Raw genomic sequence first — 19,735 nt, 5'->3', positions numbered from 1 at the left:
TGAGTTTTAAAACATATTCATAAAATGCATTTCATTGTCACATAAACCCACATAAACAATTTATCTCCCACCCTCCCACCCCGAAGTTGCTCGAAGTGCTGAACTTTATACCCATGAGACATAAGACTTTGCTCATGAATGCGAAAATGAGAAGGAACACTGCCCGTGACCCCCTTTGTTCAGCCATCCATCCACAGTCTGCCTGCACAAGTCACAGACAAAGGGTCCTCCCCTGACTCACTGTCTGTGCAGGCTTAACTGGTAGACTGTGAAATAAGCAGCTTGACATCATTGTGTAGCGCTAGCTCTCATTTGTCTCAGCTGTTGTTGAAAAGAGTCTATACCTCTAAGTGCCGGGGCTATGCGTGTAATGGCTGTTGCGTATGGGGAATTTCCACTGAAATATAGCAGCGTCCTAGTTTTACACATTGAATTATTATTCTTATGTGTCAGTAATGTAAACAAATAGGCAAACATATTAAATTAAATTCTATTCAATTCTTATCTTGTGCATTAATGTTTTCAGCGATGCCCAACGTGAGGATAAAACCACAAGCTAGCAATGTTAAACAAGGGACACAAGGGACAGGGATAGTCATCTGATTTTATTATTTTTTTAAAGTCACTGTCGTCTGTAAAATGTTAGTCTGATAAATGGACTGTCATCAACAGGGCTGTAGAAATCCACGGAGGACATTCAGCTCATCATTCAAAAACATATTTAACCTGCTGAAATTACATTACATTCACTAACTGTAGCTACTGTAGCTCTACAGTATCCACCCAAATACATAAATAAATGATGTGGTTATTTAACGCCCTGTGATCCGGGCACTGTTCATTTCTTAATTATCTAGAAAGGCCACTGTAGTTGGGGAAATACAATCCACTATTGAAAAAAATGGTTTGTTGCTTCTACCGATTGGTTTTATTTTATTTTTTTGCAACTACATGCTACTGCATAATGTTAAAATGATTTATTTGCAATAAACAAGCATTTGCTATGATATCAACTGTTTAGTTTAATCTTGTGAGAGTTAGTTGGGTTTTTCATGACGGTACATGGGTTCATTGAAGATAGAAACCTACAGGACCTTGCCAGTGGTTTTAAAAAATCACTTCATTTTGGGGACTGTGATACTGGCCAGTTTCATATCTACTTATTCACAATCCAAACTGTGCCAAATGACAGCAAATCTGCCAAAACATAAATTAAAAAGTGCTACCAGTGCAATGTCCATCACTGCCAGCAAAATAATAGATCAAAATGATAAGAAAGAAAATACAATGTGTATGTTTGTGACAACAAGATGTTAAAAAATGTCTTTAATTATGATGTTGTTCTGTATATATTTTACAGGATAATTTACTTTCTTGGACTAGCCATAGTTTTCTGTCTTGAGAAATGTCAGCATTAATAAGAGAACAAAAAAACTGGCTCTTTAAAAATAGGCCTTTCTTTTTTGTCAAAACAATGGCCTCCTCTGCTGGTGATTTTAAGTATTGCAGAATGAGTCATGCCAGAAGAACTGCACAGTGCCATCTTTTTGAACAGAAATGTTCCATTTTGGTGGTGTTTGTTCGTAGGGTTGGGGCTTAGCACAATTTTGATTTTATGAAGCAGTTTGAGAAACATCACCCAGAGAGAAATCCAGTCAACTATAATGTCATGACATTCACTGCACAATATATGTATGTACCTTTTTTATTCCTGGATGAAAGTCTCACAATTTCAAGTCACTGCACCTTCATTATTCTTTTGAATCGTCTCACTCACTAGAGAATTATGTGAAACAGGTTAGTGGATTTTTTAGGCAAGACACATTATATTGTTGCACATTTTATGGCAGGAGATTGGTAATGGAACTGGAGGAGAGCTTGGTTACTGTTTTTATGTGGAGAGAGGAAATAGTATGCAGCTATACCTGTTGTATTATCAGATTCAGAAGCAGGTAGCAATAAATATATTTTCTAGCCTAGGCTATTTTAATTTTGTTTTAGCTGCAGTATCATTTGCTCTACTATAGTGGAGTGACAGAATCTTAAGCCAGGTGAAATAACATGTGTTTCATTATATTCACAGCCATAATATTTGAAGCAGCAGCGGAATTCTCTGGTTTGTCAACATAAATAACTGGTGCTGAGGAATCCAGTCTGTCCAATAAGCCAGAGGGGAGGGAGTCCATGGAGGTGCTGGCATAGTCAACTAATCTACTTGCTCTCTTTGCTTCAACTCTCACCAGATAGTTTCAGAACTTTGCAGAACCTTTGTCATTGTGAAGTCACTTCCCTAATAAACACAAAGGTTTTTTGTGTAGCATTGCCTGATTTATTGAGTTTAGCCAGCAGCAAACAAATAATCATTTATTATGCAAATATAAAATATTAATGATGGATTCTCGGAACAAATTATGTAACAACCTGGTAGTCTGTCTGCGAATTGCTCCAGATTTATTAGCAAGTCTTAAATATATTGATTCATAGCCCACCTAAGTTTATACTGTGCATATGTATTGTATGATTTGTACTGACAGAGTAGGTATAAGTAAATAACTATTCAGACTAGAAATCTATTTAGAGCTCATGACATGTTCTAAAGCAATGTATGCTGCTTTGTAAGTGTTACTGTAAGTGTATTATTAGTATTATAGTATTTGTACAACAAATCACATAAGAAATTTCTGAATGTTTCTGATGATTAGCCTTAGATGTACTGTAGTATCAATGCTTACTTGAGAATTTTTATTTTACTTTGCACATTTATCAAAATTGGAGCTGGCTTTTAGTTTGACAGTTGGATTCCTTCTGTCCCATCTTTGTCTGGCTGTGCTAGTTATATTCCTGTCTGTCAATTCTCTGTCACTGAGCTCACTGACAGATCACTGATACAGTCTACTAACACATCAACTCGGAATATAGTTAGCATCATACCTTACTGTAATTGTGTTACACATTGATTTTGGTTTTGCTATTTAAATATTCTTTAAGAACTCAAAATTTCTGAAATCTATTAAATAAGATATATTTCCCCAGAACTATAAATAAAATGTATTTTTGTTACTCTGTCACATGCCATGCTTGAAGGCATGATTCAAATCCTCTGCTTCTTTCTGTGTCTGTCTCCTGATAGATATGCTGTCCATTTCTATTACTATTCTGCCAAAATTGTCAATGATCTTGCAATCACAATTATTTTACCAAAGTTTACTAAACTCATGAGATGTTAAGTGCACTTTTGTATAGTAAACCATAAAACATCCATAATATACCGTGACTTAATGCAGTCTAATGACTGGGTGAACTGCTCTCATTCTTCTTTTGTCCTACTTTTGTCAGTCAGCAGGTGTCAGTGGAAAGTCCCATTAGAGAATAGGAGCACACTTCTCCCCTCTCCAGAGAAATGAGCTGGAAAATAAGGGGAGGAGAGCCACTCCTCCTTCTCTCCCTCCTTCTGTCTTTGCTCTTTTCTTCTTTGCCCTCCTCTAGATGTCTGTTTGAATACAGCTGCAACGCATGAATTTAGCACGCTGTTTTAAACAGCCTATCTGTTACTCCATCCCTCTACTCGTTTAACTTTTGGAGTCCATCAGTATTTCACAGTTTTTAAGTGCAGTTCAAATTGCTTTGTTGGTGTGACCTGGTGCGTTTGTGTTGGCACTGTGTGTAGTATACTGTCGCATAAGTATCTGTGCTTATTCTCTGAGCTTTAAGGACTTGTCTCTAACATTAGCTCTGTACATTTACATAGAACAGCTCTCTAAAACAGTAGACATTCACATTCTGTGTAATTTCCAAGTTTGCTACACTGCTTATTGTCTGCTGTCTAGCCAGGGTCTCAAAATATGGGGTGAAATGAGAACATTCTATTTCACTATTCAGGCATCTGTTTAATGTTAACAAGAGTTCTAACAGCTTATTTTATATGAAGTTTCCAGTGTTGTTTCTACCAAAATCAGTTCATTTTTAGTTCTTGAATCTGAACATAGCTTTTGTTTTCTTCTTGGCAACATAAACATTTGCAGTATTTACCTTATGTGTACTGTCTCTCTAAGAAAAAGTACAGTATGTGGGTAAAGTAAGTGTATTAGATTGGTTTGGGTTGTTTTATTTGGACTGAGAATACAAAGACAATCCATTTTTGCCATCAACTTGGGCAGACTATGCAGTGATATTAACACAGTGTAGAGTATTGGTCACATGACAAATAAAAGAATTCCAGTTATAAATACAAATAAAAAGTGAATTATGTCACATTATTAACAGGTCAACATTACCTATGGCTAAACGATCTTTATTCACTGTTTTTAATACAATGTTTGAGAAATGGATTTTAAAATATTTTACTATATTATATTGCTCTTCACCCATAAAATACAAAAAAAAAATGTTTTAATCTTTATTTCTTAAAGACTTAAAAAGAACAAAATTAAAGAATGGCACAGAGATGTAAACATAGCCCTAAACCACAAATGTGGTGAGTAAAAAGTCAAGTGAAGTCACTGACGGTGTCAAATACAGTGCATGTGTTCCTTATGCGCATGACCCTTTTGTGACTGACAGAGAGCCCCAGAGGAGAGTGCGTGTTTGTGAGTGTGCACAATGGACCATAAGGCCAGAAGCCGGTGTCTGACAGTGATTTGTGAGCAGGACAATACGCCTCATTGACCTGCTGAACGCCACTGTCTGTTTCACATACCACGCCCTGCCCTCCCTGGTGTATTCATGGTGCAATAAACAGATTAATGCAGACGGTGGGAGGGTGCCACAGGTTCCTTTGACAATGAAAGTTCCGAGGGAGAGAGAAAACTGATGTTAGCAAGACCGATGTTGGATTAAACTATTCTTTTTATGAGTACTGAAGGCACTTTCTGTATTGTGTATATAATGTAATACTGTACATTTGCTTTTGTGTCGCTAATGCTGCTATGGCAACTGTAAACTCCGAGCCTCATGGGTTTGTGTTCGCAAATCCACTGTAGTGATTTCCATTTGCCAACTGTTGAATAACCCAAAAACAGATTTGGGATGAGAGCACTGGGATTAATGCGATGGTACAGAAATACTCTCCATTATCTCTTTCCCTCTGTTCATCTCTCTCCCTCTCACTACCACCAAACATAGTTTCTTCCATTGTTATTCATTCTCATTGTCAGAATTTGGAGATGACCTCTTTCGCTCTCCCACTCTTTCTTTACCAGTCCCTCTCTGTCGGAGGCAATCTGCTCCCTTCTCTCTCTGGCCCCTCCCTCTCTTGTCTGCTCCCTCCCTCTGGCTCCCTGTCTCTTTTACTCTCTCTGCCCACCTGTTAATTCCATTGTTGAGCACACACAATTGTCGTCTTTTTTATTATATATTTTTACCAGTTCTTCCCTCCCCTCTTTCTTCTCTCTGACACTCTCTGTCTGTACTCACCCCTCCTTCTCGGCCATTCTTTCATGAGATGTATAAAAAGATGAAAGCAGAGATGAGGAGTCAGACTGGAGAGAAACACACACCCTTTCAGAGTCCACGGGTGAGACACATAGATACTGAGGAACGGACACATCAACACTTGGCACAGAGACACAGACAACGCAAAACAAATAACGGGAAAGAACCTGCAAAGATACAACCAACCTGAGAGGTTAGAGTGAGCCTCCACCAAGGATAAGTGCAGCCCACCTCACTGTTGCAGATGTCTGCGTCACTGTGGTGTGATGAGGAGGGAAGGGTCTCCCAGAAACCTCAGCTGAGAGCCCAGTGGGACCCCAGCATGTCTGGGGGACGCGTAATCAACAGGCTGCTGCAGTCAGAGGAACGATACCTGCTCTCACCTCTCTACATCTCACTGATCCAGAGGGAGCCCCACAGGAGGGAAGAACTGGCCAAATGGGTGCTGGAGGTAAGTATTTGGCAAGTTCATATTTATAATGATCTGTTTGAGGACCATGCCTTTTTGTAGCTGCTGGTAATGATTTGAGATTAGGGCTTCCAAATGATTAAAGATAATCTAAAAATCTATTTTAAAATTATAATTACCCTACCTAAACTGCATTTCAATCACAATTTTAAAGTGTCTTAAGTTACAAATTTAATTATATACTTCAAATAATGTAACTCTCCTTAAGTTAGTGTATTGGTCTCAAAATAATTATTTATGAAATGTAAAATTTAGAAGACTGATCAGGTTCTTACATAATTTCCTAATTACTGGGAAGTATCTGGGAAGATCAAATATCCAGTTTCAACATTGTTTTTAAGAATATAAAGGTATCAGCAATTTAACTTTATGCACTGCAATTATTTGTATTGATTCATTTTATTGAAAAAAATTGACTTCACTCATTGAAGCTACTAATTGTAATACAATTTAAGTTATTTAAAAGGGTAAGGAAAAAGTTTTTTGGACATTGAATGCATTATTCAAGGATCTGCATTATGATGTGATATGATACGATGGTAAGAGGAAATGTCTGCATCATGATAAATGGGATAATTGCTGTATGAAGTTGCTTTCAAAAAACAAATAAAAACTGTTCCGAGTATTACCACCATTAAGATGATTTAGTTTCTTCCTACTGAGTCGTGTGATGGGAAGTTATATATTTATTGCTCAGATACACCAAAATTGAATTTTATGAAGCGTTCCTTTTTATTCTTTTTTATTGCACATTCCTTCGCTAACACAAGTGAGAGGAAAGATAGCTGTAGAGTGACAGTAGCCTACCTTAGAATGGACTAGTTGGGACATTGAGATGTTAAAACGGTCATTTAATAAAATGTATGTGTAAATCATGGTTAAGTAACGTTCCAATCATGTGTTGGCGACTTCATAATCAGTTAACTGTGAGTTTGTGTGCATGTTTCTTTTGGTCTTTCTTCCTCAGGTGTGCTCTGAGTGTGGCTGTGAAGAATCGGTGTACGCCCTCTCTGTCTCTCTGCTGGATCGCTTCCTGTCTGCATCATTGTCCCTTCCTGTCTCACCTCTCTGTCTCTCTGCTGCCTGTATCCTCATTGCGTCAAAAGTGACCGGAAGTGAACCAGTCAGTGCAGGCAACTTGTGTGCTGCAGCCAACTTCTGCTTCCTGCCTAACAATTTAAGGGTGAGTCATTTGACATGCCACCGTGGCACTATGACTATTTTTAGCTTTATGACTGGCTTCATGTGCCCATCTTAGACTTCATGTTTCATTCATGGCCAATAACAGGCAGAAGAGATTCAAGAATTGGATTGTTAGCATTTAGATTTTTTTAAGTTTGAGGGCAATTAGACATCTGAGCAGGCCTGATGTACGTCCATTCTTAGGTCAAATGGTTAGACGAAAAAATCAAATTTGACTCCCATACTCCCATTGCAAAAATAAATAATGAATCAGCTGTGTGTGATATATTATTAAGTTAAAGATATTGCATTAAAAGAAAAACTATCAAATAAACATTATTTTGGGTCTAGGAAGCTGCTTCCTTTTAGTTCAGATCCATCTCTCTCCCTCTCTCTCTCTCTTTCTCTTTCTCTTTCTCTCACTCTCTCTCCCCTTGTATGTAACTGAATTTGGGTTTTAAAATAAAAGTGTGTCCTCCAATTAATATATTTCTCTCTCTTTCAGGACATGGAACGTGTCGTCCTGGCAACTCTCCGATGGGATGTTGCTGTGGTAACCCCACATGACTTCCTCCCACACTTCTTGTTTTCACTGGAGAGGGAGAGGGTGGAGGAGGATGGACAAACAGACAGAGATTCTCAAGCTTTATTATCAACTCTACGACGTCACGTTGACACACTGGTGGCCATGTGTGTCTGTGACTCTCGTTTCTTGGGAATTCCTCCATCTTTAATTTCAGCAGCAGCACTGAATGCTGCCCTTTCTGGTCTGGGAAGCAAAGGTCTTCAGCTGGGCACAAATGAACTGGCTACACTTTGTCAGATTGATTTGGTGAGTGCCAGACAAAAATCATGATCATCATTCAGAACCTGAGCAAATATATGTGGTAAAAACCTCGGTAGTCATCTAGAGAAATGTTTTTATGTTGATGGCATGTGGCATAGTTCATCTTAATTAGAACACAAAAAATACCAAACCATTTTCAGCAATATTCAGAACAGAATATGTATATGTCAATGTAGCATGTTTCATTGACAATTCTAAAGGATCTGCAGGATGGTTTTTAAATTTTACTGCCATTTAAAAGGTATTTAATCTATGTATTTGATCCATGTGTGACATATTTATACAATGCATCGTCTATTAATGCCACTTTTCTTTCTTCTCTCTATCATAATTTCTGCTGACAAAAACAATTTTGGTTTTGAATTTACTCCATTCCACTGAATCCAGTGGGAGAAAAACACTTGATTGTCTTTATTTTTAGAAACCTATATTAATTTCCTAACGTACAAAATAACAAAATTATATTTTGAACAGTTTATGTGCCACATTGTAATTGACCGGTCCTATTTGGTGAAAGTGAAAACCGTACCACACGTGAGTACAGCATGTCTGTGTATGTATCCCACAGGGTGTGCTGCAATACTACACTGAGCTGATAGAGGGAGCCCTCACAGAGCATCTCAGAAGTGGACCCAGGGAAAGAAAAATGTGTCCAGAAGTCGAGAAGGAGGAGGAAGCACTGGAGGAAATTGACACAGAAAGAGCCAGCACACCAACTGACTTAAGGGAGATTGATTTTTGAGTGTTTTGAGTGCTAATGCATTATCTATTTTTTAAAAATAAATGTAAATGATTTAATTAGATGAATCAGTTAAGACTGATAAATATGTACTAGATAGTTCTAGTATAACCTGTTGGGTTCATGTTTGTCTATCGATTTCCTTATGTGTATGTTTTACATTTATTTATATATTAAATCCCTATATGTCTATTAATATAATATTATTTACATTCATTTAAAGCAATGGTTAAGTTGGAACATATCTAATTTATTGTATTCCTTTGTTATATCGACCTTACTATTTCTGTGGCTATAATATTTATTATTTTATTTTTTGTATTTACCTTAATCACTTTGTTCATTACGAATGTATTATTTATCTATTTATATATTTATTCATGTATTTATTTATTTAATATTATTTATGTTTATTTATGAATACTGCCATATTTTTATTTTGTATTGCGTGAAATAATCTATCCAAATGTTTATACAGATTTATTTTTCAAATCAATTAAATGTATTTAATCAATACAATTATAGCATACCCTACTGTATCGAGTCCAGTGATTCTTTTCACATTTTGCACATGCATTTTCTTATTTGATTGATTATTATTATTATTATTATTATTATTATTATTATTATTATTATTATTATTATTATTATCGCCATTTACTTAAAAAAAAAATGTTTTTGAAGGACAACAAATCAAAGACAAACATTGTTGATAACTTGTAGGAAGGGGTACGGTGCCTTAAGCTGTTTTGCTAATCATGCTCCTGTCATTCTGAACATAACGCCCATTTCCCGAGAAACGGAACTTCTAAGCGGGGGAAAAAAACAGAATCCTTGTGTAAGGTTTGCTAACCAGTTGCTAACACGTGTGTGCCGTTCGGAGAATGAACGACTACACTTTGTACATTTTTATGACGTATTGCATACGCGACGCGTTGAGTCGTAAAGAGAACGTCAGAGGAATTGAGTAGTTGAGACACCAAGGAAGCAAAATAAACGTAGGACATAGATAAACGGGAAACGAAAGATTCGTTAAGGTAAGCAAGTGCGATGTTAGTGGTAACATAGATAACGGCATACATACGTAACTATAACGTTAACTTTTTCAACTGAGGGTTTTGAATTCAGCAATGTGGATAGACAGACTATCTATACACTGTGGGGTGCTAATGTGTACGGTAGCTATCTACTAATGCTAACAACATATAGCTGCTATTTTGTGCAAGGCGCGCACCCTACGACTGCTAGATGACATCTCTGCGCTTACCAGGCAGAACCATGTTTCACGAACATGGATGCTGAAACAACCGATCCAAGATTAGTTAAAATAACAGGATGTAAATTCAATTCATTCTACGTAGCGACTCCCTAGTAACGGTTCTCTCAGCTGAAATTAGCGTGCGAGATGGCGAGATATGTCATCTTTTTAAATGCTGATGTTCCTACCCTGGGCTAGCATTTGACGATTTAGTAAAAAGCAAGCATGGATCTATGGTTTGTGTCTCTAATCGTAGAATATCCACGACTTCACTCTATACTAGAATTTATTTTGAATCGTGGATTCAATATCAAATTTACTGAATTACGCTCTGTTGAATTTAAGTATGCTCATTGAAATGTTGAGCTGACACATTCTCAAATTTAGCATTATTATTTACAGTAAGTCTTTCCTTAGCGATGAATAAAGAAGGAATCATAAATGACTCTGTAGCCATTCCTGTTTTTACTACATTATTGATTTTTGTATTGAAGTCAGTGCTTTTTGTTTAAGGATAATGACTGTGGCACTTCAGTGGCTGCTGCCCTTGTCCATTTTGCTGGGGGTGTGGTCAGTGCCCATTGACCACAATACCAAGCCGCAGGAAACTGTACCTCCCCAGGAGCCGAAACAGGAAGAAAGTGTGGTATGTTAAGCATCAAACATCTTATCTGTCTCTCCTTGGACTAAATAAGTAGAAAGTGGTCAGTTTAACACACAACCGAATTCTTGAAACTTGATCATCGGGAAAATGTCTTTTAACTTATGACATAGTTCAATCATTCGGTCACACCAGATATGGACTGCTGAAGTCAATGAATGACATTTCAACCATATTGCATTTTAAGGATAAATTGTGTGGTGTACTAACCAATTTTGCGTTGTACAGTGTCTCTGTTGTACTTGCCTTCTCCCTCTTGCGGTCAGTGTATGAAACAAGTCTTGCCTACCTCTTTCTACAGGACACAGGCCTGTACTATGACAGGTACTTGAGGGAGGTAATTGAGGTACTGGAGACAGACCCTCACTTCAGAGAGAAGCTACAGTCCGCCAATACCGAAGATATCAAGGTAACGCTTCACTTTGCTTTCAATTTTTGTCTTTGCTTTTTCAAAGCATTTGCATTCAGTCATAGGGTTATCAGTGTGAGTGCAGTGTGAATTAGATTATATGGCTGTATAAGCTAAAGGCTCATTTTTTGTGTAGTAAACTACTTAGACTTAATGTGGTGTTTGTCCGAAGTTTAAAATATTTAATAATCTAATAAAATAATTCAATGGTTTTTTTGAACTTGTCATGCCCTTTAAGGCAGCACCCTTTCTATGTTCACATAACATAGACAGTTATGTCATGTTGAAACCTGTGTCAAGCTCTGAATATTTTGAAATGCGTCATTTTCAGATAATTAAATTTTTATAAAAATCATTTTGATTTGATAACATGTTGGCTGCAACTGGAGAGAGAAACTTTAGTGGCAATTGTATTGCTCACTCACTGATCCACACCATGCATAAACAATTCTCAGCACTGAATGGCAAAAAGGATGTTAACCATTAGAAGAGGAGACAATGGGCTATCAAATTGTTGGCAATGAAAAATTCCCCGTTCAGTTCTTCAATTTTAAATGGGAGAACAGTGTAGCATAATGGTTAGGGAACTAAGTTTGTAGTTAATAGGTTTTGTGTCTGGTTATACTTGCATTGTGCAAGGGACTTAACCTGCATAGCTTCGGCAAAATATCCAGCTGTGTAAACAGATTGTGTATCAAGAGCAAGTATCAATTTGTGTCTGCTAAATGCTGAAATGCAATGTTATCTAAGGGATGTATCAACATGCACGTCAGCATTGATTTTGCATAGAAAAATCAATGCACTCTCTCTTTTACTATGTCTGTGTCTAAATACTCAGTGTCTAGTCTTTTATCTTGTGAGAATGGTCATCTCAGTGAGCATTTAAATACTGCATCGCTCCGTCTGTCCCTCTCAGAATGGTCGTCTCAGTAAAGAGTTGGACCTGGTGGGTCACAACGTCAGGACCCGTCTGGATGAGCTGAAGCGACAAGAGGTGTCCAGACTCAGGATGCTGTTGAAGGCCAAGATGGACAGTACCAACACACACAGTGAGAGGGGGAGAGGGTGTATGAACAGTACCAACAACACATGAGAGGAGAGGGGAGAACGTCAACACAACGGAGAGGGGAGAGGTGTATAACAGTACAACACACACAGTGAGAGAGGAGAGGGTGTATGAACAGTACCAACAAACACAGTGAGAGGGAGAGGGTGTATGAACATACCAACACCACAGTGAGAGAGGGAGAGGTGTAGAACAGTACCAACAACACAGTGAGAGGGGAGAGGGTGTATGAACAGTACCAACACACACAGTGAGAGGAGAGGGTGTATGAACAGTACCAAACACATGAGAGGGAGAGGTGTAGAACAGTACCAACACACACAGTGAGAGGGGGAGAGGGTGTATGAACAGTACCAACACACACAGTGAGAGAGGGAGAGGGTGTATGAACAGTACCAACACACACAGTGAGAGAGGGAGAGGGTGTATGAACAGTACCAACACACACAGTGAGAGAGGGAGAGGGTGTATGAACAGTACCAACACACACAGTGAGAGGGGGAGAGGGTGTATGAACAGTACCAACACACACAGTGAGAGAGGGAGAGGTGTTGAACAGTACCAACACACACAGTGAGAGAGGAGAGGGTGTGAACAGTACCAACACACACAGTAGAAGAGAGTATGAAAGTACAACACCACAGTGAAGAGGGAAGGGTGTATGAACAGTACCAACAAACACAGTGAGAGGGGGGAGGGTGTATGAACAGTACCAACACACACAGTGAGAGAGGGAGAGGTGTTGAACAGTACCAACACACACAGTGAGAGAGGGAGAGGGTGTATGAACAGTACCAACACACACAGTGAGAGAGGGAGAGGGTGTATGAACAGTACCAACACACACAGTGAGAGAGGGAAGTCATTGTCGTAAGAAATTGTCATATTATCAATATCGATATGAGCCTCATATTAAGAAATATCAATATATCGAAATATGTCAGGACCCTACCACGGGGTATGAAAACCTTCTGAAAGCACTGTACCATTACTGTTACAAGCCTCTATATGATAGTACATTGCAGTTGAGTGTGATCCCTTATGGTTTTATTAGTTTAAATGGAGTCAGGACAACATGATGGAAAACCTTCCCAAATTTTACAATGAACGGATTGTAGGGTATTAAGTTTCATCCAGAAATTATTATTCAGCATTGTTAAATAATTTTTTTATTTTTTGTCTGATCCATCAGAAAAGCTCCACAAAGCTTCATTTGAAAATGAATTGAAAACAGATTGTTGAATTTCCATTGACTAATAATACAGTTGATAACAAAATCATCACAAAGAGTTAGCATTTTCACCCACGTAGATATCATTGCAATGTAATGATTTTGGTGCATTAAACCTTCTGTGTCCCCAAAGTGTCCAGTGCTAATCCAAGTCTAATGTTGCCCCTTCTCTTCCCAGACATGCAGATAGACCATGCCTCGCTGCTAAAGCAGTTTGAGCACCTGGACCCCCACAACCAGAACACGTTTGAAGCCAAAGACTTGGAGCTCCTCATCTCCACGGTAACAAAGTGGGGGATGGGGGGGGGGGGGTGATGTGATTCAGAGAGCATAGAAAGCAAGATTGGGGAGATACCATGGCAACATACAGTTTAACCTTGGGAGCAAAGTTAATCATAAAGATTTGAAAGACATGAATTAACCGTGAAACAGGACGTTATGAATGAAGTCTCCTGTAGGGCTTTGTTTTCTGGCTTTGTTGCCTCATGGGGCCCATCCAATCTGTCTGCGACAGGCGACCAAGGACCTGGAGAGCTACGACGCAGAGCGCCATGAGGAGTTCAAGCGCTACGAGATGCTGAAGGAGCACGAGAGGAGGGAGTACCTGAAGAGCCTGGATGAGGAGAAGAGGGAGAAGGAGGAGAAGAGGCTGGAGGAGTTAAAGGAGAAGCACAGACAGCACCCTAAAGTCAATGCTCCGGTAAGAGAGAAGGGAGCAGAGGTCAGGGCAGGTGGCAGGAAGGGAATGCATTACATTACATCACATTTATTTATCAGATGCTTTTATCCAAAGTGACGTACAAAAGTGCATATCATGGTCATTGGACAAATTCAAAACACAGGTTCAATAAGGTACAATACTCATTTCGTACAGCTGTTTATAGCCAAGCACACAGTTCAGTTCACGTAATTAACATTATTCTGACCTAATTTATGCCAGGCCAAACTAGGGAGAAGAACAAGCTACAATATTAGAACAAATACAAATGCAGAATGCAGTTAGAGAGAGGTGGCGAAGAGAGATGTGGTTGCTGAGGGATGAAATTAAGGAGAGAGAAGGACATAGAGATCAGGGTAAAGAGGCACAAATGCTCTAGAGGCAGGCATTTTCGCCTGTCTGTGCGCATACCCAACCTCGTCTCACACCTGGCCTGCGTTAGTGTGGTCTTCACTCTGCTGCATTGTTGTGAACATGCAGTGCGCTATTCTCACCTTCCTTATCTCTTCCCTCTACCTCAGGGTAGCGTGGCTCAGCTCAGAGAAGTGTGGGAGGAGACCGATGGCCTAGACCCTCAGGAGTTCAACCCCAAAACCTTCTTCAAACTCCACGGTCTGTTCACCAGTCTTCCCCTAGCACACGGCTTCTGCTTCTTTTTTGACAGTTGACCTAAATTAAGGAACGGCACTACTCCACTGTTCCGTGTGAATACCACAGCTTGCCGGTTTATGCCACCGCTGCTTAACGCCTGAGTCACTTCCCCCTTTACTAACTATTTTCCTGAGGAAAACCTGAATTCTGAAGAGTCTTTGCAGTGTCAGCGGGCCTCTCAGTAACAGCAAATGAATAGATATGCAGCTACTTGTGCTGTTCACATTCAGTGTGTATACAAACTTAAATAGTACATCATTTATTTTCTACTTTTATAAATAGTATGGGAAATGTTTAGCCATTATGTACAATTTTTAAATGTTGAAGAAATGGTTGAAGAGCCTTGTTTTATGGACTAATGCTGCACTCCCTCTTTTGCAAAATGGCTTCCACTATGAATTCTATGAAAAAAGAAAATGTATTGAATTATTTGGCTCTGATTTTATTTGTGGTATTGCATAACAGGTCCTTATTAAAATGTCCATGAAGGTACTATGTTGTAATTCTGCTTCTGACACAATTTTTTTCAAAGATACCAATGGAGATGGAGTTTTGGATGAGCAAGAACTGGAGGCTTTGTTCACTAAAGAGGTATTACAATCCTTCTCTGTCTGTTTGGTATCACTGCTAGTGGTCTGCTGCCTCCAGTAAATGTATATGTGCAATGTGTAAGGCTGGGTGTTTGTCAGGGAAGTCACGGGTGTCATGGATTCCATGATTTTTGCCATTTTTTGGCAGTTTCCCCTTTTTTGCCATTTCTGCAAAAATGTTTTCTTCGATTTTTCAGCAGTTAATAATGATAACTGTCAACGTTAACATGGTCTACAGTGTTATTTGTACAGGCATACACATTTTAACAATATTCCCAATTACTAGGAGAAAAAAAGTGTGACAATGTATATAGATTCTGAACATTTATACTGACATCTAAGTGAAAATAACTATAAATAAATTCTTTTTTTAAATTTTACTCTAAATCTCTCTCTCTCTCTCTCTCTCACCCCCTTTCCTTCCCCACCCCTCTTTCCCCTTCAGCTGGCAAAGGTGTATGACCCCAGGAATGAAGAGGATGATATGATGGAGATGGAGGAAGAGAGGCTGAGGATGAGAGAACATGTGATGAAGAATGTCAGTCTTCCCTTTCTCTTTCATAACCATCCATCCCTCGATTGCTGTCTATGTATTATTTGCCTCTGTGCCTCAGAAAGTCCATAGAGCACAAGCGTAGCATTCACAATAGTACATAAAGTAAAAGCTAAAGTACATAATTCTGTCTATTCCATGTCTTGCATTTATCGTAATTGTATTGTAATGACTTCATATTACCGTACTGTCCCCATTGCAATACCCAGCAATCAGCTAATCCTCTGACAGTTTGGTAACCCCTGTTGAAGGTTATTCATACCTTATTTACCTTTTTTATTCCCCCAATTGTTTTTGGTAGGTGGATACCAATCATGATCGTCTCGTCAGCCTAGAGGAGTTCCTGAAATCGACAGAGAAGAAAGAGTTCAACAATCCTAAAGAATGGGAGGTGAGAAAGAGTTTAAATTCTTGTAGGAATAGTAATATGCAAAGCATTTATATGTTATATTAACACTGTTACTTCTGTATGTAAAGAATGACTCATCCTTCCCTGTCTAATGTTGTCACAACATGAATACACTCACAATATGTAACTGAATATTTTTCCTAATTGCTCATTTGAGAGATACTTCTGAGAGGGGAATCCGCAAAAGGCTATGGGATGTTTTTGTGCCTGTTTAAACCACCGCCAGTACCATTTTTTTAAAATTACATATGATGCACTAAGCCCCCACAATGGGTGGGAAGCACATGAAGTGAACTATCAGGAACATAACAGCAGAGATGCTTAATCTTGGTCATGTATATTTCAGTTGTTTACTTGCATGTATTTTTCTGTCAAAATGACCATTTCTATGCAAATAGGGCTCAATACCAAGCATGCAGGATTCATAAAGATGCATTCCTCCTTTGGTTAAGAGATCAAAATAATTCTTTGTTCCTGGTTGAGTCAAACTAGAATGACTTTATGACAAAGAATGACAGTTAACCTGCTACCTTCAGTTTGTTTTGTCTTATAATTTATGTGCCCTATTTCATTATACGGAACAAATATTTTGACTTACTCCCATTTTCTCTTCAACCACATGAATTAAACAAAGAAAATTCACTTGAAATAATAACAATTCATTGAAATTATTATTATTCAATTAATTGAATTGCAATTTAAAACTCAATTGAAATTGCTATGAGGTTGAGATAGCAATCTATTTGCTGGTGATTCTAACGATTTTCTTTGTGGCTCTACGGTTCCTTTTTTAGTTAATATTATAGCACCTTATATCCTTTTAGTTCTTTTTATACTCCATATAACTTGCTAGCAACCATACCAACCTTCTCATGGTAAATTGTTTAAGCTAAACAGGCTTGGGCTTGCTTGGTACTTGGATGGGAGACCACCTTGGGAAAATGTTGCATCTGCTGGAGGTGTTAGTGCGCCAGTGGGGGGCACTCTTTCCTCTGGACAAAGAGAAATCCAGCAATGTTGGCCACTGTGCTGTGGAACGATGATGATGATTCCCAACCTTGGTACTGCAGACCCTCTGTCTATGCTGGTTCATGTTTCAACCACAATTGCAATCCCGGAATTTTAACAAGGTGTTTGCTGGTTTTGATAATGAAAGGATCATTTACCATCTTAAGCCACATTATGTCTTTCATAGATATGCATTCCGTGAATTACATAAAAACAGGTATCAAAATTATTTAACTGATCAACTAATTGACTGAAGTGAATCAATGGTCCATAAATCTGCTTTTCTCATCATAAGATTGAAATGTACAGGTCTTTATTTGTGTATGTAATTTGCTAAATCATGGAGAAGATTTGTGAAAAAATCTAATTGCTGTTCTAAAGATACAGATACAGTACACCTTTAAAGATGCTGGAAATGCATTTGTTTGACAAGAGTTGCAATTGTGCAGTCCAGAAACCTTCTTTAGATTTAAACAAATATTGAGATATATTAAGAAGGTACTGTATTTCCCCGATAACCATGAAGAGGCACATTTCAGCAATATTCCAAAATAAGGTATTTTCCTCCGGATCAGTTTTTTATTATGTCAGTTTGAAGTTTTGTGTAGTACATATTTAAGAATAAATAATTATGCTATGATTTATGGAGGGGTCTTTGTCTTGGCTTAAGCAAACTATGTCTAGAGACATAGCCATAGTGGTGGTGAGACTGACGTGATCGTTTTTCTGTTGAAGACCCTGGACAACACAAAGCCTGTGTACTCGGAGGCGGAGCTACAGAAGTTTGAGACGGAGCTCCGGGAGAAGGAGATGGAACTGGGCAGGAGGGCCGCGTCTCTGCGGCACGAGCAGGAGCTGCTGAAGGAGAGGGGCAAGGCCCTGGAGGCACAGAGGAAAGAGTACCAGCAGGTGAGGGTCAGGGGTGACAGTGCCAGAGTTTCACTGGAAAAATCTAGGATGTTTCATTCAGTGAAATTATGTATATTCTTAAGAAGGGTTTGAATTGCCCCCTTTTTCTGTTTTTCTTCAGGCAGTAATGGAGATGTCCCAGAGACAGAAAGTAGCACAGGCACCGGAAGGGCAGCCCCCTACAGGCCCTAATAACGAGCTACAATTTCAGGAAGGGTTGAAGAAACTAGAAGAAGGTGAGAGGGACAGAGTAAAAATGGGAAAATGTGTTGTATTGTGTTGTAAAGAAAGGACCTACCTCCAGTAGGCTTGCATAGTGCCTCTTTGTGTTTTTAATGCCCCCTCTCCTTCTCCAGGTGCTAACCCACCCATTTCCCAGGATGTGGTGGGAGAGGCCAAGAACAACCTCCCAGTGGAGCCACCCCAGAATCTTCCCCGACACACCCTTTAACGCAGTGCGACCCTCCACCCCTCTGAGCACGTAGAGCCACACTCGCGCCATCTCCCCTCAGCGTCACAGCCCCTAGGTGGGCCCCACCTACACCACCCTCTTCCTCTTCCTCTTTAGCGAGCCAGCACCGCGACATCTTCATTGAACCTGGCGGCTTGGTGTTGACTGAAGCTTAACCACGGATGCAGAGAAGGGAGGCTGCGATACTTCATTCATCACAATTTTCAACCGATTTGAAAGCACGGATGAGGTAGAACTGAGAAGATGCTCTTCCCTAACCCCCCTTCCCTGGCTTAAGCATACATACCATTCCTGGCATCAGTAACCGCAGTTCGCTGCTGTAAGCAGTTGTAATTCAGAACAAATGGTCTCTGATGAGCCATTACACTGGTATCATGCTCATTTACAGTTATGTATAGAATAAAGTCAATGTGCACATTATTATTACTGCAATGATACTCTGCGTCAGATGCTAACATTGGATGTGTGTGTGGACGCAGGTGGAACTGTGCTGTATTTAATGAGGTAAATGGTGTTGATAATTTTAATGTTTGACATGATGTTCCTATTTCCACGCACGCTCTGTTCTGCTGCTCCTTTTTCAGCCGTTCTCTGTTCTGCTGTCCCATCTGCTACGATCCTCTAAATCGAATTCCCTCCGCTCCTGGTTAATTCTTCTCCTTCTCTCATGCACACAAACAGTCACAAACCTAAGTGGGACATACCTAAACACACATTTTTTATTTCTGTACTGTTTTTAAGTTCCAATAAAGAGCTCAATTTAATGAGAAAATGGTGCTTTATTGAACTTTCTTGGTATGTATGTCTCTGTTTCCGTGTGTGTGTGTGTGTGTGTGTGTGTTTATATGCAAGATAATCGTATGAGTGTCTGTGTGTTATTGTGCGATATATATTGCATCTGTATGTCTCCTTTTTGGTGCCTATGTATTTGGTTTGAGTGTCTGTGCGTACCCATTCCTCTCTCTGACTCCTCGTCCAGGCACACCGTCACCGTTGGAAGCTATGCAAGTTATGTGGCCAGTCACTTGTGATGGGGGTAATTATAGATTGGGCACTGTTCTTCTCTGTTCCTGCCCTCTTCATTAACCTCACCAGTCCACTCGCTCTCTGTCTTTGTGCTCTGATGTGCGGAC

General features: G+C 39.2%; 2 protein-coding genes across 2 annotated transcripts; both read left to right on the top strand.

The window, feature by feature from the left end:
• Positions 1-5,525: 5,525 nt before the first annotated feature.
• On the top strand, positions 5,526-19,374 carry LOC135248027 (nucleobindin-2-like). Its single transcript, XM_064322134.1, has 14 exons — positions 5,526-5,529; positions 9,680-9,704; positions 10,439-10,571; positions 10,888-10,995; positions 11,912-12,044; positions 13,471-13,574; positions 13,807-13,992; positions 14,532-14,622; positions 15,194-15,252; positions 15,697-15,789; positions 16,106-16,195; positions 17,957-18,130; positions 18,252-18,366; positions 18,487-19,374. The coding sequence occupies exons 3-14, from the start codon at positions 10,443-10,445 to the stop codon at positions 18,579-18,581; spliced, it is 1,377 nt and encodes a 458-aa protein (XP_064178204.1). The 5' UTR covers positions 5,526-5,529; positions 9,680-9,704; positions 10,439-10,442; the 3' UTR covers positions 18,582-19,374.
• LOC135248028 (G1/S-specific cyclin-D1-like) lies at positions 5,543-9,181 on the top strand. Its single transcript, XM_064322135.1, has 4 exons — positions 5,543-5,881; positions 6,867-7,082; positions 7,587-7,913; positions 8,497-9,181. Exons 1-4 carry the CDS (start codon positions 5,675-5,677, stop codon positions 8,668-8,670), a joined length of 924 nt encoding a protein of 307 aa, XP_064178205.1. The 5' UTR covers positions 5,543-5,674; the 3' UTR covers positions 8,671-9,181.
• Positions 19,375-19,735: the final 361 nt, after the last annotated feature.

Source organism: Anguilla rostrata, chromosome 2, assembly GCF_018555375.3.
Source record: "Anguilla rostrata isolate EN2019 chromosome 2, ASM1855537v3, whole genome shotgun sequence".
Classification (NCBI taxonomy): Eukaryota; Metazoa; Chordata; class Actinopteri; order Anguilliformes; family Anguillidae; genus Anguilla; species Anguilla rostrata.
Note: the sequence above shows the minus strand (reverse complement) of the source record. Positions and strands in the feature narration are given on the sequence as shown.

Coding starts and splice junctions, on each gene's coding strand:
- LOC135248028 (XM_064322135.1), top strand. CDS start 5,675: ATGTCTGCGTCACTGTGGTGTGATGAGGAGGGAAGGGTCTCCCAGAAA. Junction 5,882..6,866: donor TGGCCAAATGGGTGCTGGAG/GTAAGTATTTGG, acceptor TTTCTTCCTCAG/GTGTGCTCTGAGTGTGGCTG. Junction 7,914..8,496: donor CACTTTGTCAGATTGATTTG/GTGAGTGCCAGA, acceptor TGTATCCCACAG/GGTGTGCTGCAATACTACAC.
- LOC135248027 (XM_064322134.1), top strand. CDS start 10,443: ATGACTGTGGCACTTCAGTGGCTGCTGCCCTTGTCCATTTTGCTGGGG. Junction 14,623..15,193: donor AACCTTCTTCAAACTCCACG/GTCTGTTCACCA, acceptor TTTTTTTCAAAG/ATACCAATGGAGATGGAGTT. Junction 18,367..18,486: donor GTTGAAGAAACTAGAAGAAG/GTGAGAGGGACA, acceptor CTCCTTCTCCAG/GTGCTAACCCACCCATTTCC.